Raw genomic sequence first — 22,697 nt, 5'->3', positions numbered from 1 at the left:
TGTGGAGAGCACAGGTAGGATGGTAGACAGAGATGAGGAGGAGATGTAGGAGGTGCAGCACTGTGGAGAGCACAGGTAGGATGGTAGACAGAGATAAGGAGGAGATGTAGGAGGTGCAGCACTGTGGAGAGTACAGGTAGGATGGTAGACAGAGATGAGGAGGAGATGTAGGGGGTGCAGCACTGTGGAGAGTACAGGTAGGATGGTAGACAGAGATGAGGAGGAGATGTAGGGGGTGCAGCACTGTGGAGAGTACAGGTAGGATGGTAGACAGAGATGAGGAGGAGATGTAGGAGGTGCAGCACTGTGGAGAGCACAGGTAGGATGGTAGACAGAGATGAGGAGGAGATGTAGGGGGTGCAGCACTGTGGAGAGTACAGGTAGGATGGTAGACAGAGATGAGGGAGGAGATGTAGGGGTGCAGCACTGTGGAGAGCATGGGTAGGATGGTAGACAGAGATGAGGAGGAGATGTAGGAGGTGCAGCACTGTGGAGAGTACAGGTAGGATGGTAGACAGAGATGAGGAGGAGATGTAGGAGGTGCAGCACTGTGGAGAGCACAGGTAGGATGGTAGACAGAGATGAGGAGGAGATGTAGGAGGTGCAGCACTGTGGAGAGTACAGGTAGGATGGTAGACAGAGATGAGGAGGAGATGTAGGGGGTGCAGCACTGTGGAGAGCACAGGTAGGATGGTAGAAGGAGATGAGGAGGAGATGTAGTAGGTGCAGCACTGTGGAGAGTACAGGTAGGATGGTAGACAGATGAGGAGGAGATGTAGGAGGTGCAGCACTGTGGAGAGTACAGGTAGGATGGTAGACAGAGATGAGGAGGAGATGTAGGAGGTGCAGCACTGTGGAGAGCACAGGTAGGATGGTAGACAGAGATGAGGAGGAGATGTAGGAGGTGCAGCACTGTGGAGAGTACAGGTAGGATGGTAGACAGAGATGAGGAGGAGATGTAGGGGGTGCAGCACTGTGGAGAGCACAGGTAGGATGGTAGAAGGAGATGAGGAGGAGATGTAGGAGGTGCAGCACTGTGGAGACCACAGGTAGGATGGTAGAAGGAGATGAGGAGGAGATGTAGGGGGTGCAGCACTGTGGAGAGTACAAGTAGGATGGTAGACAGAGATGAGGAGGAGATGTAGGGGGTGCAGCACTGTGGAGAGTACAGGTAGGATGGTAGACAGAGATGAGGAGGAGATGTAGGGGGTGCAGCACTGTGGAGAGTACAGGTAGGATGGTAGACAGAGATGAGGAGGAGATGTAGGAGGTGCAGCACTGTGGAGAGTACAGGTAGGATGGTAGACAGAGATGAGGAGGAGATGTAGGGGTGCAGCACTGTGGAGAGTACAGGTAGGATGGTAGACAGAGATGAGGAGGAGATGTAGGAGGTGCAGCACTGTGGAGAGTACAGGTAGGATGGTAGACAGAGATGAGGAGGAGATGTAGGGGTGCAGCACTGTGGAGAGTACAGGTAGGATGGTAGACAGAGATGAGGAGGAGATGTAGGGGGTGCAGCACTGTGGAGAGTACAGGTAGGATGGTAGACAGAGATGAGGAGGAGATGTAGGAGGTGCAGCACTGTGGGGAGTACAGGTAGGATGGTAGACAGAGATGAGGAGGAGATGTAGGAGGTGCAGCACTGTGGAGAGTACAGGTAGGATGGTAGACAGAGATGAGGAGGAGATGTAGGAGGTGAAGCACTGTGGGGAGTACAGGTAGGATGGTAGACAGAGATGAGGAGGAGATGTAGGAGGTGCAGCACTGTGGAGAGCACAGGTAGGATGGTAGACAGAGATGAGGGGTGCAGCACTGTGGAGAGCACAGGTAGGAGGATAGACAGAGATGAGGAGGAGATGTAGGGGGTGCAGCACTGTGGAGAGTACAGGTAGGATGGTAGACAGAGATGAGGGAGGAGATGTAGGGAGTGCAGCACTGTGGAGAGCACAGGTAGGATGGTAGAAGGAGATGAGGGAGGAGATGTAGGGGGTGCAGCACTGTGGAGAGCACAGGTAGGATGGTAGACAGAGATGAGGAGGAGATGTAGGAGGTGCAGCACTGTGGAGAGTACAGGTAGGATGGTAGACAGAGATGAGGAGGAGATGTAGGGGGTGCAGCACTGTGGAGAGCACAGGTAGGATGGTAGAAGGAGATGAGGAGGAGATGTAGTAGGTGCAGCACTGTGGAGAGTACAGGTAGGATGGTAGACAGATGAGGAGGAGATGTAGGAGGTGCAGCACTGTGGAGAGTACAGGTAGGATGGTAGACAGAGATGAGGAGGAGATGTAGGAGGTGCAGCACTGTGGAGAGCACAGGTAGGATGGTAGACAGAGATGAGGAGGAGATGTAGGAGGTGCAGCACTGTGGAGAGTACAGGTAGGATGTTGGACAGAGATGAGGAGGAGATGTAGGGGTGCAGCACTGTGGAGAGCACAGGTAGGATGGTAGACAGAGATGAGGAGGAGATGTAGGGGGTGCAGCACTGTGGAGAGCACAGGTAGGATGGTAGAAGGAGATGAGGAGGAGATGTAGGAGGTGCAGCACTGTGGAGACCACAGGTAGGATGGTAGAAGGAGATGAGGAGGAGATGTAGGGGGTGCAGCACTGTGGAGAGTACAAGTAGGATGGTAGACAGAGATGAGGAGGAGATGTAGGGGGTGCAGCACTGTGGAGAGTACAGGTAGGATGGTAGACAGAGATGAGGAGGAGATGTAGGGGGTGCAGCACTGTGGAGAGTACAGGTAGGATGGTAGACAGAGATGAGGAGGAGATGTAGGGGTGCAGCACTGTGGAGAGTACAGGTAGGATGGTAGACAGAGATGAGGAGGAGATGTAGGAGGTGCAGCACTGTGGAGAGTACAGGTAGGATGGTAGACAGAGATGAGGAGGAGATGTAGGGGGTGCAGCACTGTGGAGAGTACAGGTAGGATGGTAGACAGAGATGAGGAGGAGATGTAGGAGGTGCAGCACTGTGGAGAGTACAGGTAGGATGGTAGACAGAGATGAGGAGGAGATGTAGGGGGTGCAGCACTGTGGAGAGTACAGGTAGGATGGTAGACAGAGATGAGGAGGAGATGTAGGAGGTGCAGCACTGTGGAGAGTACAGGTAGGATGGTAGACAGAGATGAGGAGGAGATGTAGGAGGTGCAGCACTGTGGAGAGTACAGGTAGGATGGTAGACAGAGATGAGGAGGAGATGTAGGGGTGCAGCACTGTGGAGAGTACAGGTAGGATGGTAGACAGAGATGAGGAGGAGATGTAGGAGGTGCAGCACTGTGGAGAGTACAGGTAGGATGGTAGACAGAGATGAGGAGGAGATGTAGGGGGTGCAGCACTGTGGAGAGCACAGGTAGGATGGTAGAAGGAGATGAGGAGGAGATGTAGGAGGTGCAGCACTGTGGAGACCACAGGTAGGATGGTAGAAGGAGATGAGGAGGAGATGTAGGGGGTGCAGCACTGTGGAGAGTACAAGTAGGATGGTAGACAGAGATGAGGAGGAGATGTAGGGGGTGCAGCACTGTGGAGAGTACAGGTAGGATGGTAGACAGAGATGAGGAGGAGATGTAGGGGGTGCAGCACTGTGGAGAGTACAGGTAGGATGGTAGACAGAGATGAGGAGGAGATGTAGGGGTGCAGCACTGTGGAGAGCACAGGTAGGATGGTAGACAGAGATGAGGAGGAGATGTAGGAGGTGCAGCACTGTGGAGAGTACAGGTAGGATGGTAGACAGAGATGAGGAGGAGATGTAGGAGGTGCAGCACTGTGGAGAGCACAGGTAGGATGGTAGACAGAGATGAGGAGGAGATGTAGGAGGTGCAGCACTGTGGAGAGTACAGGTAGGATGGTAGACAGAGATGAGGAGGAGATGTAGGGGGTGCAGCACTGTGGAGAGCACAGGTAGGATGGTAGACAGAGATGAGGAGGAGATGTAGGAGGTGCAGCACTGTGGAGAGTACAGGTAGGATGGTAGACAGAGATGAGGAGGAGATGTAGGAGGTGCAGCACTGTGGAGACCACAGGTAGGATGGTAGAAGGAGATGAGGAGGAGATGTAGGGGGTGCAGCACTGTGGAGAGTACAAGTAGGATGGTAGACAGAGATGAGGAGGAGATGTAGGGGGTGCAGCACTGTGGAGAGTACAGGTAGGATGGTAGACAGAGATGAGGAGGAGATGTAGGGGGTGCAGCACTGTGGAGAGTACAGGTAGGATGGTAGACAGAGATGAGGAGGAGATGTAGGAGGTGCAGCACTGTGGAGAGTACAGGTAGGATGGTAGACAGAGATGAGGAGGAGATGTAGGGGTGCAGCACTGTGGAGAGTACAGGTAGGATGGTAGACAGAGATGAGGAGGAGATGTAGGAGGTGCAGCACTGTGGAGAGTACAGGTAGGATGGTAGACAGAGATGAGGAGGAGATGTAGGGGTGCAGCACTGTGGAGAGTACAGGTAGGATGGTAGACAGAGATGAGGAGGAGATGTAGGGGGTGCAGCACTGTGGAGAGTACAGGTAGGATGGTAGACAGAGATGAGGAGGAGATGTAGGAGGTGCAGCACTGTGGGGAGTACAGGTAGGATGGTAGACAGAGATGAGGAGGAGATGTAGGAGGTGCAGCACTGTGGAGAGTACAGGTAGGATGGTAGACAGAGATGAGGAGGAGATGTAGGAGGTGAAGCACTGTGGGGAGTACAGGTAGGATGGTAGACAGAGATGAGGAGGAGATGTAGGAGGTGCAGCACTGTGGAGAGCACAGGTAGGATGGTAGACAGAGATGAGGGGTGCAGCACTGTGGAGAGCACAGGTAGGAGGATAGACAGAGATGAGGAGGAGATGTAGGGGGTGCAGCACTGTGGAGAGTACAGGTAGGATGGTAGACAGAGATGAGGGAGGAGATGTAGGGAGTGCAGCACTGTGGAGAGCACAGGTAGGATGGTAGACAGAGATGAGGGAGGAGATGTAGGGGGTGCAGCACTGTGGAGAGCACAGGTAGGATGGTAGACAGAGATGAGGAGGAGATGTAGGAGGTGCAGCACTGTGGAGAGTACAGGTAGGATGGTAGACAGAGATGAGGAGGAGATGTAGGGGTGCAGCACTGTGGAGAGCACAGGTAGGATGGTAGACAGAGATGAGGAGGAGATGTAGGGGGTGCAGCACTGTGGAGAACACAGGTAGGATGGTAGACAGAGATGGGGAGGAGATGTAGGAGGTGCAGCACTGTGGAGAGTACAGGTAGGATGGTAGACAGAGATGAGGAGGAGATGTAGGAGGTGAAGCACTGTGGAGAGCACAGGTAGGATGGTAGACAGAGATGAGGAGGAGATGTAGGGGGTGCAGCACTGTGGAGAGTACAGGTAGGATGGTAGACAGAGATGAGGAGGAGATGTAGGAGGTGCAGCACTGTGGAGAGTACAGGTAGGATGGTAGACAGAGATGAGGAGGAGATGTAGGAGGTGAAGCACTGTGGGGAGTACAGGTAGGATGGTAGACAGAGATGAGGAGGAGATGTAGAAGGTGCAGCACTGTGGAGAGTACAGGTAGGATGGTAGACAGAGATGAGGAGGAGATGTAGAAGGTGCAGCACTGTGGAGAGTACAGGTAGGATGGTAGACAGAGATGAGGAGGAGATGTAGAGGTGCAGCACTGTGGAGAGTACAGGTAGGATGGTAGACAGAGATGAGGAGGAGATGTAGGGGGTGCAGCACTGAGGAGAGTACGGGTAGGATGGTAGACAGAGATGAGAAGGAGATGTAGGGGGTGCAGCACTGTGGAGAGGACAGGTAGGATGGTAGACAGAGATGAGGAGGAGATGTAGGAGGTGCAGCACTGTGGAGAGTACAGGTAGGATGGTAGACAGAGATGAGGAGGAGATGTAGGGGTGCAGCACTGTGGAGAGCACAGGTAGGATGGTAGACAGAGATGAGGAGGAGATGTAGGAGGTGCAGCACTGTGGAGAGTACAGGTAGGATGGTAGACAGAGATGAGGAGGAGATGTAGGAGGTGAAGCACTGTGGGGAGTACAGGTAGGATGGTAGACAGAGATGAGGAGGAGATGTAGAGGTGCAGCACTGTGGAGAGTACAGGTAGGATGGTAGACAGAGATGAGGAGGAGATGTAGGGGGTGCAGCACTGAGGAGAGTACGGGTAGGATGGTAGACAGAGATGAGAAGGAGATGTAGGGGGTGCAGCACTGTGGAGAGGACAGGTAGGATGGTAGACAGAGATGAGGAGGAGATGTAGGAGGTGCAGCACTGTGGAGAGTACAGGTAGGATGGTAGACAGAGATGAGGAGGAGATGTAGGGGGTGCAGCACTGTGGAGAGTACAGGTAGGATGGTAGACAGAGATGAGGAGGAGATGTAGGGGGTGCAGCACTATGGAGAGCACAGGTAGGATGGTAGACAGAGATGAGGAGGAGATGTAGGGGGTGCAGCACTGTGGAGAGCACAGGTAGGATGGTAGACAGAGATGAGGAGGAGATGTAGGGGGTGCAGCACTGTGGAGAGCACAGGTAGGATGGTAGACAGAGATGAGGAGGAGATGTAGGAGGTGCAGCACTGTGGAGAGTACAGGTAGGATGGTAGACAGAGATGAGGAGGAGATGTAGGGGTGCAGCACTGTGGAGAGTACAGGTAGGATGGTAGACAGAGATGAGGAGGAGATGTAGGAGGTGCAGCACTGTGGAGAGTACAGGTAGGATGGTAGACAGAGATGAGGAGGAGATGTAGGAGGTGCAGCACTGTGGAGAGTACAGGTAGGATGGTAGACAGAGATGAGGAGGAGATGTAGGAGGTGCAGCACTGTGGAGAGTACGGGTAGGATGGTAGACAGAGATGAGGAGGAGATGTAGGAGGTGCAGCATTGTGGAGAGTACAGGTAGGATGGTAGACAGAGATGAGGGGGAGATGTAGGAGGTGCAGCACTGTGGAGAGCACAGGTAGGATGGTAGACAGAGATGAGGAGGAGATGTAGGAGGTGCAGCACTGTGGAGAGTACGGGTAGGATGGTAGACAGAGATGAGGAGGAGATGTAGGGGGTGCAGCACTGTGGAGAGTACAGGTAGGATGGTAGACAGAGATGAGGAGGAGATGTAGGGGGTGCAGCACTGTGGAGAGTACAGGTAGGATGGTAGACAGAGATGAGGAGGAGATGTAGGAGGTGCAGCACTGTGGAGAGTACAGGTAGGATGGTAGACAGAGATGAGGAGGAGATGTAGGAGGTGCAGCACTGTGGAGAGTACGGGTAGGATGGTAGACAGAGATGAGGAGGAGATGTAGGGGTGCAGCACTGTGAAGAGTACAGGTAGGATGGTAGACAGAGATGAGGAGGAGATGTAGGGGGTACAGCACTGTGGAGAGTACAGGTAGGATGGTAGACAGAGATGAGGAGGAGATGTAGGAGGTGCAGCACTGTGGAGAGTACAGGTAGGATGGTAGACAGAGATGAGGAGGAGATGTAGGAGGTGCAGCACTGTGGAGAGTACAGGTAGGATGGTAGACAGAGATGAGGAGGAGATGTAGGGGTGCAGCACTGTGAAGAGTACAGGTAGGATGGTAGACAGAGATGAGGAGGAGATGTAGGGGGTACAGCACTGTGGAGAGTACAGGTAGGATGGTAGACAGAGATGAGGAGGAGATGTAGGAGGTGCAGCACTGTGGAGAGTACAGGTAGGATGGTAGACAGAGATGAGAAGGAGATGTAGGAGGTGCAGCACTGTGGAGAGTACAGGTAGGATGGTAGACAGAGATGAGGAGGAGATGTAGGAGGTGCAGCACTGTGGAGAGCACAGGTAGGATGGTAGACAGAGATGAGGAGGAGATGTAGGGGTGCAGCACTGTGGAGAGTACAGGTAGGATGGTAGACAGAGATGAGGAGGAGATGTAGGAGGTGCAGCACTGTGGAGAGTACAGGTAGGATGGTAGACAGAGATGAGGAGGAGATGCAGGATGGCAGCACTGTGGAGAGTACAGGTAGGATGGTAGACAGAGATGAGGAGGAGATGTAGGGGTGCAGCACTGTGGAGAGCACAGGTAGGATGGTAGACAGAGATGAGGAGGAGATGTAGGAGGTGCAGCACTGTGGAGAGTACAGGTAGGATGGTAGACAGAGGTGAGGGAGGAGATGTAGGGGGTGCAGCACTGTGGAGGGCTTTGTGGGTGAGGACGAGCAGTTTAATTTGGATTCTATAGTGTATGGGCAACCAGTGCAATGACTGGCACGGGGCAGAGGCATCGGAGTAGCGGTTGGGCAGATAGGATAGATTGGAGAGGGGAGAGTCTGGTGGGGGGGGGGGGGGGGGGGGGGGCCTATTAGTAGTGAGTTACAGTAATCAAGGCGCGAGTGGATCAGGGCAACAATGAGAGTTTTTGTTGTTTCCATGGTGAGAAAGGAGCGGATTCATGAGATGTTTTTGGCGACATGAGCGGGAGAGAGACTGGATGTAGGAGGTGAAGGAGAGATCCGTGTCCATGTCACCCCGAGGCAGCGGGCATGCTGCCTAGGCCTGATTGTAGTGCCACGCACGGAGAGGGAGACATCAGGTTTGGACGGTTAGTAGATGGAGAGAACAGTCACTGGTGGATTGTAGTACAGCAGGGGAGATGTCGGGGGATGAGGTGTAAAGTTGTGTGTCATCATAGCGATGGAACTGGAAACCAATTCTGCTGATGGTCTGTCCAATTGGGGCTGTGTAGAGAGAGGAGAGGATCTAGGACTCAGGAACTCCGACAGCGAGAAATGGCGCCACTGATACGCTGAAAGAGCGGCCAGAGATAGGGAGAAAACCAGGAGAGGACCGTGTCCTGTAGGAGATGGGGGTCTACAGAGAGGTCAAGGAGAATGAGCAGAGAGTAGTCACCGGTGCTTTTTGCTGTCAGGAGGTCATTTGTCACTTTGGTTGAGGGCAGTTTCTGTCGAATGTAGGGAGCGGAAGCCCAGATTGTAATGGATCAAGGAGAGAGTGAGCAGAGAGTAGAGCGGAGGAGGCGAGAGTAGAGCGGACGCTCCAGGAGTTTAGAGATGAAGGAAGATTGGAGTCTGGTCTGTAGTTAGTTGTGATGGATGAAGAGAAGGTTTTTTTTAATGATGGAGTGTTTGAAAGAGGAGGGGAAGATACCAGAAGAGAGGGAGAGGTTGAAGATTTTTGCTAGGTGAGTGATCTCAGCTGGAGAAAGAGGCTGGAGTAGGTGTGAGGCAATGGGGTCAGAGGCACAAGTGGTAGGAGGAGAAGACAAGGAGCCTGGAGACTTCTTCTTCTGCGACTAGGTCAAATGTGGACAGTGGGGGGGGGGGTGGAGGTGGTCAATAGCACTTGGTGGCCGGGAGCTGATTTCATGCCGGATGTGCTCTATTTTCTCTGAAGTAGGCGGCCAGGTCTTCAGCAGAGACGTCTCTGATGGGTGCCTGGACTTTAGGACTGAGGAGCGATTGGAAAATGTCAGTTTTTTGGGTTGTTGGACAGTGAAGAGATTAGGGTGGTGAAGTAGGTCTGTTCAGCGAGGTGGAGGGTCCATAGCATGAATTTGTAATGGAGGACATTCTCTGAGGTGTGAGTTTTCCTCCATAGGCGCTCAGCACTCCCGTAGCAGCGCTGGAGGAAGCGGGTTTGTGGTGTAAGCCAGGGCTGCTTGGGTCTGTGTTCGGAGGTTCTGAGGGTAGGGGGCGCTACTGTGTCCAGGGTGCAGTGGTTTATGGCCAGATCAGGGCAGAAGAGGGAAGAGATTGGTGACCACGATGAGGGTCAATGGCAGAAGAGGGAAGAGATTGGGGACAACGATGAGGGTCAATGGCAGAAGAGGGAAGAGATTGGGGACCACGAGGAGGGTCAATGGCAGAAGAGGGAAGAGATTGGGGACAACGATGAGGGTCAATGGCAGAAGAGGGAAGAGATTGGGGACAACGAGGAGGGTCAATGGCAGAAGAGGGAAGAGATTGGGGACAACGATGAGGGTCAATGGCAGAAGAGGGAAGAGATTGGGGACAACGATGATGGTCAATGGCAGAAGAGGGAAGAGATTGGGGACAACGAGGAGGGTCAATGGCAGAAGAGGGAAGAGATTGGGGACAACGATGATGGTCAATGGCCTGTAGGTTTCTGTGCATGTAGTAGGTGGGGTGGTGCGGGGATGGGCGCAGATCTGTGAGAGTGAAGGAGAGGATGTTGTGCTCAGAAAGCGGGAGAGTTATTAAAGCTGGAGATTGAGCAGAGGCGGAAGTCGAGTGCGTTACCGTCTGAGAGAGAAGCGGCAGGCAGACGGGCGGCGGGGCTGCTTATGGGGATGTTGGAGTCTCCCAGGATAAGGGTTGGTATTTCTGAGGGCAGGAAAGTGTGTCAGCAAAGTGGTCTCGGAACTGGGTGGGTGAGCCAGGGGGACGGTGTGGACCTGGAAAGAAGGGAATGAGCGTGATGGAACTGGGGGGACAGGAGAAGGCCGTCTCCACCACCAGGTCTGGGAGAAGTGTAGGCCGCCATAGGAAAGAGCAGTAATACGTGAACCCACCATAGAGCATCTTTTAGCGTCCTCTGTTTTCTGTAACTGTTGGTGAATAGGACCTTTCGTATTCACATCACTAATGAAGATTGCTACAGTGTATTCAGTCTATGCAATCCACTGTGTGATTAACAGGCTGGACTTATACACTTCACTTGCGCTGATAGTTTGTTACAATGTATCAGGGCAGGAGAGGGTGTTCAGCTCACTTTTGATTGACTACACTTACAGTTGTGAGAAGCATGGAGTACTGAATACTGTTTGTGTAGCCCTGCTCATGTGACCTCATGATGAGGCTCCGCGTCCCTGCCCGACCTCGGCTGTACGGCATTGTGTCAGTACGGTTCATGACAGCCAAGGTCGGCCAGGAACGCTCAGCATTATAAATCGTTATGGTGCTGTTTGTTTGTGTTCGGGGAAATACCCGTCACACAGAGTGTATTGTATTAGACACACTGCATACGCAGTAAAGTTTCCAACTAATTGACAGCAAGCAGAGCTCTTAAAGGGGTCCTCTCATTTCAGTAAGTTGCATTTATCATGTAGAGAAAGTTAATACAAGCCACTTCCTAATGTATTATTATTCTCCATGTTGCCTCCCTTGCTGGCTGAATTCATGTTTCCATCATATTACGCACTGCTCATTTCCATGGTTACGACCACCCTGCAATCCATCAGTGGTGGTCGTGCTTGCACAATATAGGAAAAAGCTTCAGCCTCTCTGGTGGCCGGGACCGTGGGAGCTCACATAGACCAGTGCTTTTTCCTACATTTTACAAGCACGACCACCGCTGAAGGATTGCAGGGTGGTCTGTAACCATGGAAACGAGCCGTGTGTAATATGATAGAAAAATGAATCCAGCCAGCAAAGGAGGCAACGTGGATAATAGCAATACATTAGGAAGTGGCTTGTATTAACTTTCTCTACATGATAAATGCAACTTACTGAAGTGAGAGGACCCCTTTAAGAATGTCAGTAATTGGTTATGGCTAGTTGCTGGCAGTTCCGTGATGTAGTCCTGTCCTGTAATGTGATTGCTGAATAGACCTGACTCCACCTCTGGCACAGTGATGGCTGACCTCCAGCTGTGCTAAAACTACGACTCCCAAAATGCACAATGAATGGAGCATGCTGGGAGTCGTAGTTTCCCCACAGCTGGAGTGTCGGAGGTTTGCCATCGCTGCTCCATCATATTCAGTATTTTTTTCATGTATTCCAATGATTTGTGATGTTTCTCAGCGTCCCGAGGTCTCTTGGAAGCCGCTCATTTCTGCTACGTAATGGCTCAGGCTGGTTTTGGCGTCTACACAAAGAAAACAACCAAGCTGGTTCTCATCGGCTCCAACCACAGGTGAGGACGCGGCGGAATGTTCTTCTGTTAGACAATGGAGCCGAAACTTGCCTAGAAGCTGGTTCACACTGCGCATTTTACTGCTGTCAAACATGGCGGCCCTGGTTTAGCCTCATTCCACAGGACTTGATGGAGCGGACACCCGCGGCAGCGTCCTTCCAGACACCGCTGCTGTGCTACAGAATGTGGGGGCCTAGGCACATGTCCTGACGCGTGGAGCCCCCAAACTGAAGACGTACCCCAGTAATGCATCGTCCTGTGACGGGCCAGCCGGATTTACTAAGATTTTATTCTCCATTATTTTTCTCAGTTTGCCTTTTGCAAAGTTTGCCACGAATGAAGCCATCCAGAGGACGGAGGCCTACGAGTACGCCCAGTCGCTGGGGGCGCAGACCTTCTCGCTTCCCAATATACAGGTACGGGGCCCTCCATGTGGATGGTTCGCTTCTGCGCGGCCGAGCTCACTAACTGCGTTGGATTCTCTCTCGCAGGTTTTCAAGTTCATCTATGCCTGCCGCTTGGCTGAGTGCGGACTTTCTGCTCAGGCTTTCCATTACTGTGAGGTCATCTCCAAGACTGTGATCCAGCATCCATCCTACTACTCCCCTGTGCTGGTCGGGCAGCTGCTTGAGGTAGATTGGCAGACGGGGCGTATCTATAGTGGAGGAGACGGTGCAGCTCGGCAATGCGTCCGCTGTAGTCTGTGCTCACAGGCGTTGGGATCCGGTCCTGCACACCGCCATATTGAGGTTGTTAACCCTGCCTATGTTGTTGTTTTAGGTGTCCTCACATCTGAGGTTCTTCGATCCTCAGTTGAAGGAGAAACCAGAGCAGGAACTATTTGTGGAGCCGCCATGGCTTCTTAGATTGCGCCACTTGGACATGCAGATGAAGGTACGAAGCATTACAGGTTTTCTGTCGGATATTTGTGACTACACAGGGTGTGAATAAAGCAATGTGTCTTATTGCTCCACCTTTAGCAAGGAGCCGTGGTATACAACACGGGCAGGACCACACCGCAGCAGTACGCCTGTAGCACGCCCAGCTCGGAGCAAGACCTCATCAGCCAGTCTGAAGGCATCGCTGCAACACACGAGGGTCCAGCTGCTTCCGATAATCCATTGCTGACAAACTTCCTACCCAACGTGGTGCCCAACCAGGGGGTCCAGCTGGCATTGCCTGGTATGATTAATTGTAGGGGCAGGCAGACAGCGTCATGTCTCCTAATCAGATGTGACCTCTATGCCGAATACCAGCCATCGAGGGCATACTAATGACTTCATGGGTAGCAGGACTCCATACTTATCCTAGCAGGAAGTAGTCATGGTAAAGGTGACTCCATTCTGACTTTAGGCTGCGGTATATATGCCCACTACTTGTGAGGACACTGAAATCGAGGTCTGTCTTTAGGGGCTAGCAGGGGGTCATCTCTTGGCTTTGCCTCTCTGCCCCTGAGGTTGCTCATGCGCCCGTGACAAGAAGCGTTTCCTAACATGTGGTGTCAGGACGTTACCTTGTGGGTTAGGACAGAGGTTACCATGTTGTCAGTATATACCCAGAGGAATACCCCGGGCTTTGTATCTGTGGCTCCAGCCACCAGCAGCCGGTTGGTCGCAGTTCATGACCGCACTTTTATCCTTCCTAGGTCCTGATCACACGGCTGCTCTTTATCCACCTCCTGAGCCACCCAGCTCCTTCCCACCCCAGACGTTTCTACCCTCACCCACACTAGCCCCTCCAGCAGCTGGACAAGGACCTGTACCTGTCAGCAGTGAGCCGGTGGCGGCGTATACCCCTGCACCTATGGAATCTGTACCGTCCCCTCTGCAGCCGGCAGAATATATTTCTCAGGAGCAGTGGATCCAGGACCCTGGTAAGTTACGGTACGGTGCTGGATGGTGCGTCCGTCAAGCACAATGGCCGCGGCTACACATCCATATATGTGACGTGTTTCCACTGTGAATCTCCCCATCCATGGCCGCTGACTCCATGAATGAAGCGTCATTTGTTGTCTCTTCTTTCTTCAGCCTTACAGAGACCCCCAACAAACTCTCCAACCAAAACCACCTTCCACGACTCTGGCTTTGACTTCTATGGCGAAATGGCCAAAATGGTAGGTACTCGTTTTCCTGCCTTGAATAACCCTGTAGAAAGTGGAAGGGGTGCAGAGACGGGCTACACAAATGGTGGCGGGTCTTAAGCATAAAACGTGCCAGGATAGACTGGGGTTCATTTGTTAGGACCAGCGTTTTAGATGCCGGTCTCAATAAAGCCCCTGTGCAGGTGGTGGATCGCCGACGTTACGAACAGGCGCCGGCCTCGCCATAACTTCAAAGCATCCAGCGCTGCTGCTAGCCGTCTTAAATTTGGATCATTATTACGACTAGATGGGGGGGGTATTTTTCTGCCGTCAGTCTTCTATGTTTCTATGGATCAAGTGCAAAATGGATATTCCCAAGTCATTTGTTGAAAGGGTTAATAATTGACTTTATAAACCTTTTGGATGTGTCTGAGAACGTTTTAAATGGTGGTGATGCAGGAGCTGAGGCCGACGGATCCCTGAAAGAAAGGGGAAGAAGCCTTGCGCTCTAGTCCGTAGCGGACAGGGCTCCTCTCTCCGGAGTGGGCCCTTACAGTTAGCTCTGCAGTGCTGGTCATGACAGCGATCGGTGGGGGTCTGCTCACTCAGACCCCTCAATAGAAACCTCTGGCATGAGCGTTATCAGTGATTGTGACCATTGTTGTCTCAGGCGCCGGGGCAGAGGTCCAGAACAGTCTCTCAGTCGTCATCTCATATGGTAAGCTGCTGTGCTCTCCTTTATGTGGCGGTTTACCTTCTGCTCTAGAGCGCCCCCTAATGTTTCTTCTTATGTGCAGAGACGGACCCGGACAACCTCCGAATCCTCCACGCACTCGGTGGGGTCCACCAGGAGGAGTTCTATCGGTCTGCAGCCATCACCTCCTCCAATCCCTGAAATGAAGAAGCCGGAGCCCAAGAAAGAACCAAAGCCCAGTTCTTCATCACAAGGGGTGAGCGGAGTCCGGCCGCAGGCATTAATAGCCGGCAGTAGCGCTCTAGTGAAACCTTTAGACAGGTCTATACTAGTACAAGGCAGCGGGTCCCACCTCAGGAACCTGCTCTGGAGTAGAGGGCACCATCCTGCAGTGAATGGGGGCAGGCGACGTACCATCACCCACTCCAGTCACTGCTATGGGACTCAAGAAAATAGTATTGTAAATGCACTTGGCTATTTTGGGAAGTCACATGGCAGTTAATAGAGAGAGAGGCGTATGCACAGCCTGCTCCCCACTCACTGCAGTCCCGGCTCTGGGACCCCCCATCCGATATTTATGGCGTACCCTGTGGGTATGCTGAGAATGCAGCCATGCAAGCGCTTCAGTCTGTACTGATCGGAATGAATGCTCAGCACTTTAGTCCTTACACTTGTCTCTCTTCCAACCATTTTGTAGAGCGGTAGAAGTTGGCTCGGCTGGCTGATGAGGAAAGGGAAGAACGAGGCACACTTGCCAGATGACAGGAATAAATCTGTAAGGATGATGGCTATGAGCAGCGTGTCCTCTGCTTGCTGTGCTCCGGCTGCGTCTGGGCCTTCTCTCGCCGGGGGTCATATAGTAATCCTTCTGAGGCGCCCCATGATAGTGATACCCCCAAAAGTCAAATGGGTGGTGTCTGAGACAGTGACCACGTGTATGTCCCCATGCGCCTGCTGAGACTCCGCTGCCACCAGTGTACTTTGTATTCAGGCATTTGATCCATTTAAGCCGTGGCTGGCGTCACCCATGAATGAATGTATGAAAAGGTTGGAGAGCGCAGCTCTGGAGCAGCTTAGCGGTTAATGCCCGCCGCGCCCCCTTGCCCGCTGCACCCTGTCGGTCACTTGCTGAAGTCTTTTGTTTTTGTTGTAGATCGTGTGGGACGAGGCAAAACAGCGATGGATTAACCTGGATGAGCCCGAGGGGGAGGAGGTGAGGAGGGCCCGGCGGTGCGGGCAGAAGTCTCATCCTCACGGGAGGAGGGATTTCCATTATTCCATTTCATCCAATTTTCTGTTTTCCAGAACAAGCCACTACCACCTCCTCCATCCAGCATGCCCAAACTTCAGGTTCCTTCAGGCCCCGGGGGGCTGAGCGCTCCCCCCAATTCTTCAGTCAATATGTTCTCCATAAAAGCAGGTACAAGTAACCCCTCGCAGAATGGCCTGAGCACGTACTGGAGGTGATGGCTTTCTCTATTGATGTGGGTGTCAGGCCATCCTCTTCGGAAAGGCTTGCAGGCTCCCACCATCGGGGACAGTTATCTTCTTACCTGCCCTGCACACTTGTGTCCCTGTATGACCTTGGCACGGACATCTTCTGAGCGCCCTTCTGCTTGTCATCCTCTTCCAGGTGGAGCACGAACCCGTTATGTAGATGTGTTAAACCCGGGGGGCAACAAACCTACAACCTCTGTGCTGCCACCAGCCGATCTGTTCGCTCCCTTGGCCCCGATGCCGATCCCTACAAATCTCTTTGTCCCTAATGCAGGTACCTGATGCTTCTCTCTCCTCATTAACTGTTTGTTTCTCAGAATTTATACCCCTCACGTGGTAAGTTTATACTGCTCTGATAAACGGCTTAATTTATTTATGGAAAAACAATCTAAATCTGTAATAGAGGAGATTCTAACTTATTTCCACAAATAAAAACGAGAGCTCATTATCTGCGCTACAGTTGAAGGAAAAAAGGAAGACGGTTGTCTACAAAATATATATTTATTAGTAATAGTTCAGTGCAATAAAAAATATTTATAGAAGACAATATAAAATTGGTGACAATTCAAGAATAATAATCAATTATATGCAATTAAGAAGACAAAATAACCTATGGGATATAGATCTAATTAAACTGGTATCTTAGTAATAACAGAAAATAAAAAAAAACTCAACATTGACACTTGATTTCTCCCAGCGAACAGGTTTTCCTACTCAAGATTTAACGGTGCATGATGACTTCATCTGGACATGCATGAGTTTTGTTATAACTCTAGATTACAATCCAAATAAAATTAAGCTTCCACCATGTTATGTAATATATATCAATTCAATTAGACCATCTGGCTAGAACTACAATCTTTGGAGATCACACAATTGTATAGATTTATCTCCCTAGATTTAAAAAGGCACAATTGATACTGCAGTTACAATTATCTCAAATCAATCTAGATCCTATAAAGAACAATATGGTCTAATAAAAAAAATAATTATAATATATATATATATATCTGTGTGTGTGTATATGGCTAATCAGTTGCCTAATATACAGACAAAATGTATACTATACCAGAGAATCTGTCTGGGAGAAATCAGCGTCAAGGTTGAAATGTGAAGTAAGATCAGATAATTTTTTCCTTCTGATCTCTTCTCTCTCTTGTGTGTGTCTTGTCTTGGGTGGTGTCCGCTCCCTTGTTGTGGATCCTTCTCCTCCTATGGTGTCCCACGCTATTCTTATCCCCCCTTACACTGTGGCCTGACCTGATTTTCCACGTGACTAATGACATCATTTTGTGTATATATTTGTTTTTTTTCCACTCTTGTTTTATTTATTTTCACCACCAGAGGGCACTAGGGTTCTGTGTAACAAACCTGTGTAATGACCCTTCATTTTTCTATTTTCTTTTGATAACCTATGACCTAAATCTAGGACCAAGTTATAAATATAGATAAGAGCGACATTAAGGCATAGTAACTGTCAGACATTCAGTCTACTTCAAAAATATACAAGTTTTAAACAAACTCCCTAGATACACAATTTTCTTATCTACACATTCTTTAGACATATGGTAATTAGCGCCAAACGTTCTTCACGCACTTGGAGACTATATTGGAAACCTTACCTAATTATCCACACTCAAAGAATATATTTTGATTACAAGATTATACTTCAGCTTCTTAAAACATAATCATCTAGGATAACGTAGATCACAATACAATTATAATCCTCACAATGAATATAAAAATGATCCCCTTCTATTTATTGGGAATGGGAAAAAAAACTTGGCACATTCAGACCATTGTTCTGCAAGGGTCTGCATTTTTACGGTACGTCTCGGCACCCCCCCCCCCCCCCCTCAATTTATGACCCTTCTCCTCCCATGTAGTTTCCTTCCCTCCATGTTTTAGTGGAGGGATTGTTCATTTCTTATAGGGGTCTTTGTCAGCTAATAGACGGAGGTCCAGGGGTCTGCAGGCGTGAAGGTAAATTTACATGGCCTTTATGGTTTGTTTCTGACAGTCCCAGAAGAGGCTCAACCTCCTGTAGGCTCTGAGGCAGAAATGGCGCAGCTGTCTGATCAACCTGGGATCGATGGCACCGCACAGACGCAGGTGAGAAGCAGTGGTCACTGGTGATCATGGAGGTAGGAGGTTCCCTATTCTTAAGGTGGCCCCTGTGGCATCTAGTTCTTCACCTGTACAAGCCGCGCGGCTGAAAACCGTGTCGTGGTAAAGTCTGCTCTCTACGGCCTGGCAGACATTTTGGTTACGGGTATAAATCCCAATTCCTGATTGGTTGCAGAAATCCATGTGCTGATCTCCAAAGCGACCTCGTTCAGATGAATCTGCTATAGCAGCAGAGGGCGCACAGGCAGTCGGGGGTTAACTGAATATGCGGTCCGGTGATCTCCCTGTCATTTCTTCCAGTTTTTGAATGCAGCCCCCGGACTGGATCTCCTGACGACGAACCATGAAGACGTTCCTTCTGGAGAGGTAGGAGCGGTCAGAATATCATAGGCCGAAATCTGCCCCCCCCCCCCCCATCATGTCATGGGTCTGCAAGTGATGCCGCTGAGATTGGGAGGGGCGCTCTGTGTCCCCCGATATCAGCCCTATATGGGGAGCAGGCTTTATTATATGTGGCACCCCAATGAGGTCAGAGGAGCCAGGGTGCAGGGGTCCTACATCTAAAGGGGGCTGTATGGAGCCCCGTCTGCTCTCCAGGGCTGTTTTGTGCTCAGCGTTCGCCGGTTGTCCGGTTTTGGCGGATGTGACGCACGATGATTTGCATGAATATTTATCATCATTTTTTGTGTGGATTTTGCTTTTTCTTTGTAGCTTTCTCGATCTAGTTCTCAGAGTTCCTTATCTCGTGAAGTAAGCCAGCATTTTCATCAGGTATTCGCCGCTGGCCGCCATTCATTCTCCGTTTTTTTTCCGTCCTTTTCACACCTCTTCTGCACTAATGTTGCTTGCTTCCTGCTGCACCCGTCCTAACCCTGTGAAGGTGCGAGGAGACCCTCTGTGCACGCCCCACTTTACACAGGCCCAGGGGGTTAGGCCGCTCCCCACCAGCCAGAATCCTGTTCACCATTTCCATCTCTGCTTGCTGTCAGTGAATGGTGGAAACCTTCCCTGGTCGTGTGCTGCTCATGCAGGTCACCAACTTATTGCTCTCTTGTATTGATGCCATGACTTACAAGACTGGCTTGAGTTTTTTCATTGACAGCAAGCAGAGTTCTTTATAAGGTGAGGCATTGAAGCACTGCGTATACTAGACTATCAATCTTTATTCACAAGCGACTGGCGAATCCTTTACGGACACTATACCGGCAATGATTACATCAGACGGCAGTCCACTGCCGACCGTCGGCCTCTTAACCACATCCTGAGTTATATCATCCCTTATATTGTAGTCACATCCAAAGCTGCCCACACTACAATGCAGCTGTTGATGTGACTAGAGTAGAAGACATTATTCTGATGTCTTGCTGGTAGCCGGTGCATACGTGTAAACTCGGACAGACGCGCAGAGTGACTAATATACTAACGCCACGGCGTGTGCATGCTGCGTGTCCCTCCTCACGTGTTGCATGGAGCGTGCCTGTAATAACTCCTCATCGCTGTGAAGAAGTTGTCCTGCAGAGCCAGACACGCCAAACTGCACCAGAAACTTTCTAAAAGAAATCCTCGCCAAAACCCTGCTTGCTGTCGGTGAATGGAAAAATTCTCGACTACTTATGGCAGCTGAAAACCCCTTCACTTATCCCTGATCTGGTGCAGTAGATTCCAGACTGAAACACCCAGGTACATTGGGCCCCATTCACACGACCCTGTGATGGCCATGTCCGTTTTTTAGACCGCAAGCAGCGGATCCCCAAAACGCAGTCATTAGCCGTGTTCACCCCGCATCGCATTTGCGAACCCAGTGACTTTAATGGGTCTGTGATCTGCATGTTGGAAACAAAGGTAAGGACAGGTCCTATGTTTTTCCATCTGGCGGCACGGAAGGGCCCCTGCGTGCTTCTGGGTCCATGTGGCCACGCTACAAAAGATAGTGTCCTCATCTTTGTCTTCAGCATGCCGATGGCAGACCCTTTGACGTCAGTAGGTCCGCACCGTAATGCAGGTTGAACATGGCGCTCATGTTTTGCGGATCTACTGTTTGTGGTTCGCAAAACGGACCCAGCTGTCCCACAATCGTGTGACTAGGACCTAAGGCTCGCAAAGGATGGCGCTGGGAATTCAGGACAGGTTTACTGCCACTGAATGTAAGCCAGCATAGTTCAATTCACTGACAGCAAGCATAGTTCAATTCACTGACAGCAAGCATAGTTCAATTCACTGACAGCAAGCATAGTTCAATTCACTGACAGCAAGCATAGTTCAATTCACTGACAGCAAGCATAGTTCAATTCACTGACAGCAAGCATAGTTCAATTCACTGACAGCAAGCATAGTTCAATTCACTGACAGCAAGCATAGTTCAATTCATTGACAGCAAGCATAGTTCAATTCACTGACAGCAAGCATAGTTCAATTCACTGACAATTGATATACAAATTTGATTAGAAAGTCTTCTAATTCTGAGACCTGGAGCAGGAAGGCCTCAGTGCCGCCTGCAGCCCCCATCATGCCCGGTGCCATTGTCCCGGAGACGGTGACTCCGGCGTTGCGGTCCGGCTCTGCAGGCGCCTTCGGCAGCGTAGCGGTGTTCAGAGCTGACCATTCACATTGCTTCTTGCAGGTCTCCGGTAACATGGCTCCCGGCGGTGGCCCCCCTCCCCCTCCTGCTGCGGTTCCCTTCTATAATCCTGCAAGTTTTGCACAAGTAAGTGCAGTCCACTTCCTGTCCACGTCGTGCCGGTCCCCGCAGGAGGCTCTCGGGCCCTTTTCACCTCGCACCTTCCTGCTGGATCCACCCGAGCACTGCAAGTGTGATTCCAGCCCAGTGCTCCAGTCACATCCAGAGCTGCATTCATGGTCTAGGGCAGTGACGACTAACCTCCGGCACTCCAGTTGTGGTGAAACTACGACTCCCAGCATGCTCCATTCATTTCTAAGGAGTTCTGAGAACAGCCAAGCAAGTGTGCATGTTGGGAGTTGTAGTTTTACCACAGCTGGAGTGCCGGGGGTCGGCCATCACTTTCCCCGCTGTAATATGTGCTGTTATACATGAAGACCGCGCAGCAGGTGGCGGTGTACACGAAGAAATGTCTTACGGCAGTCCTTGGCCGTTTTTGCAATAAAGGACACCTTATGTAACCGCAGAATTTTGACTGCAGCTTGGGATGTGATTGGAGTGTAAGACATGATGTAGCTCTTCTACCTATCTTGTTTTATACCAGGGCTCAGAAACCTCCAGCTGTTGTGAAACTACAACTCCCAGCATGCCCCACTGGCGCTGGAGGTTGCTGACCCCCCCCACAATGATGAGCGTTCCTGTTCTATGTCTCACAGCCTCCCTTTGCTTCCCCGCAGCCTCCAGCCTCCTCATCAGGCGCAGCGCGGCCGGGACGACTTGGGCAGCGGAAATATCCATCTCTGAAGTAGAGCCGGCGAATCCTCCCAAACATTTCACGACTAGAGGGCGGCAGCCGCCAGCGACTCCTGCAACTGACATGACGGAGGAGGGGCGTCCGCCATCACTCAGCCCCCCCCCCACGCTACGGAACGTTCTAGAACAGATCTGTGGAGACAGTAGATGTCGCTCTGTGGCCTTTTCCCTTCTTTGCCATTTACGCTGCACAGAATTAGCGCTGACCTCCGGATGGACACGCGGCCGTACCGCCATCCCTTTCCCCTTAGAAAGTAATATATTGAGTTAAGACTGTGACTAATTAAACCCAGAAGATTTTATAATCCCGTAGTCTGTCGCTAGCGGCGTCTCCCCGGCGCCCTCCCGCTTGTATAGTCTCCTTTTGTATAATAGGTCCTGGTGGGGGAGGGGTCCGCAGCGCCGCCGGCTTCTGCTGTCGACCCCGTAGGTTTTCTGATTTCTGTGATTGATTTATTATTATTTTTTAAGTGCAATATAATGACCGCTGTATCTGATTACGGGAATAGATGATCAGGAACCGGCTCCACCGCGCTCTAGAACCGTCTTCTTCTAGCCCTTCCTGTGTCTTAAGAGACTGTGGACTCGGCGCCTACAGGAGCGGCAGGAGAGACGGCGCCGAGCAAACTTGAAATGCTTTTAATGTTTTTTAAAATTATTTAATTAAAAAATGCACAAAAGCTTAGATTTAATGAATATGGAGCGCGATGTCTGACGGCGGACCACTGCGAACACATGATGCCCATATACTGTATTATACTCCAGAGCTGAACTCTCCCAAAATTCCCTGCTTGTTCAGGTAATGCAACAGAATAAATAGTGAGTGCAGCTCTGGAGTATAATACAGGGTGTAACGCAGGATCAGTACAGGATAAGTAATGTATGTACACAGCGACTGCACCAGCAGAATAGTGAGTGCAGCTCTGGAGTATAATACAGGATGTAACTCAGGATCAGTACAGGATAAGTAATGTATGTATACAGTGACTGCACCAGCAGAATACTGAGTGCAGCTCTGGAGTATAATACAGGATG

The 22,697-nt window shown here is 51.0% G+C and overlaps 1 protein-coding gene across 9 annotated transcripts in view; it reads left to right on the top strand.

Annotated features, from left to right (window-relative positions):
* Positions 1-22,354, top strand: part of SEC16A (SEC16 homolog A, endoplasmic reticulum export factor) — a 39,182-nt gene extending 16,828 nt beyond the window's left edge. For 6 of the 9 annotated variants that reach the window (XM_040406001.1, XM_040405993.1, XM_040405994.1 and 3 more), the window contains 18 exons: positions 11,723-11,834; positions 12,145-12,250; positions 12,326-12,466; positions 12,615-12,728; positions 12,815-13,016; positions 13,480-13,707; positions 13,862-13,947; positions 14,585-14,632; positions 14,712-14,864; positions 15,306-15,383; positions 15,762-15,821; positions 15,914-16,028; positions 16,242-16,379; positions 18,126-18,217; positions 18,533-18,598; positions 18,944-19,003; positions 20,853-20,936; positions 21,587-22,354. In XM_040406001.1, coding sequence (XP_040261935.1) covers positions 11,723-11,834; positions 12,145-12,250; positions 12,326-12,466; positions 12,615-12,728; positions 12,815-13,016; positions 13,480-13,707; positions 13,862-13,947; positions 14,585-14,632; positions 14,712-14,864; positions 15,306-15,383; positions 15,762-15,821; positions 15,914-16,028; positions 16,242-16,379; positions 18,126-18,217; positions 18,533-18,598; positions 18,944-19,003; positions 20,853-20,936; positions 21,587-21,658 — 1,955 coding nt within the window. In that variant the 3' untranslated portion in view covers positions 21,659-22,354. The remainder of the gene's footprint in view (positions 1-11,722; positions 11,835-12,144; positions 12,251-12,325; positions 12,467-12,614; positions 12,729-12,814; positions 13,017-13,479; positions 13,708-13,861; positions 13,948-14,584; positions 14,633-14,711; positions 14,865-15,305; positions 15,384-15,761; positions 15,822-15,913; positions 16,029-16,241; positions 16,380-18,125; positions 18,218-18,532; positions 18,599-18,943; positions 19,004-20,852; positions 20,937-21,586) is intronic. The other 3 variants (XM_040405998.1, XM_040406000.1, XM_040405999.1) reach the window with 3 other exon arrangements.
* Positions 22,355-22,697: the final 343 nt, after the last annotated feature.

The sequence above is a fragment of the Bufo bufo genome, chromosome 8 (assembly GCF_905171765.1).
Source record: "Bufo bufo chromosome 8, aBufBuf1.1, whole genome shotgun sequence".
Lineage (NCBI taxonomy): Eukaryota > Metazoa > Chordata > Amphibia > Anura > Bufonidae > Bufo > Bufo bufo.
The sequence above is the reverse complement of the archived record's forward strand: the minus strand, read 5'-3'. Positions and strand labels throughout refer to the sequence as shown.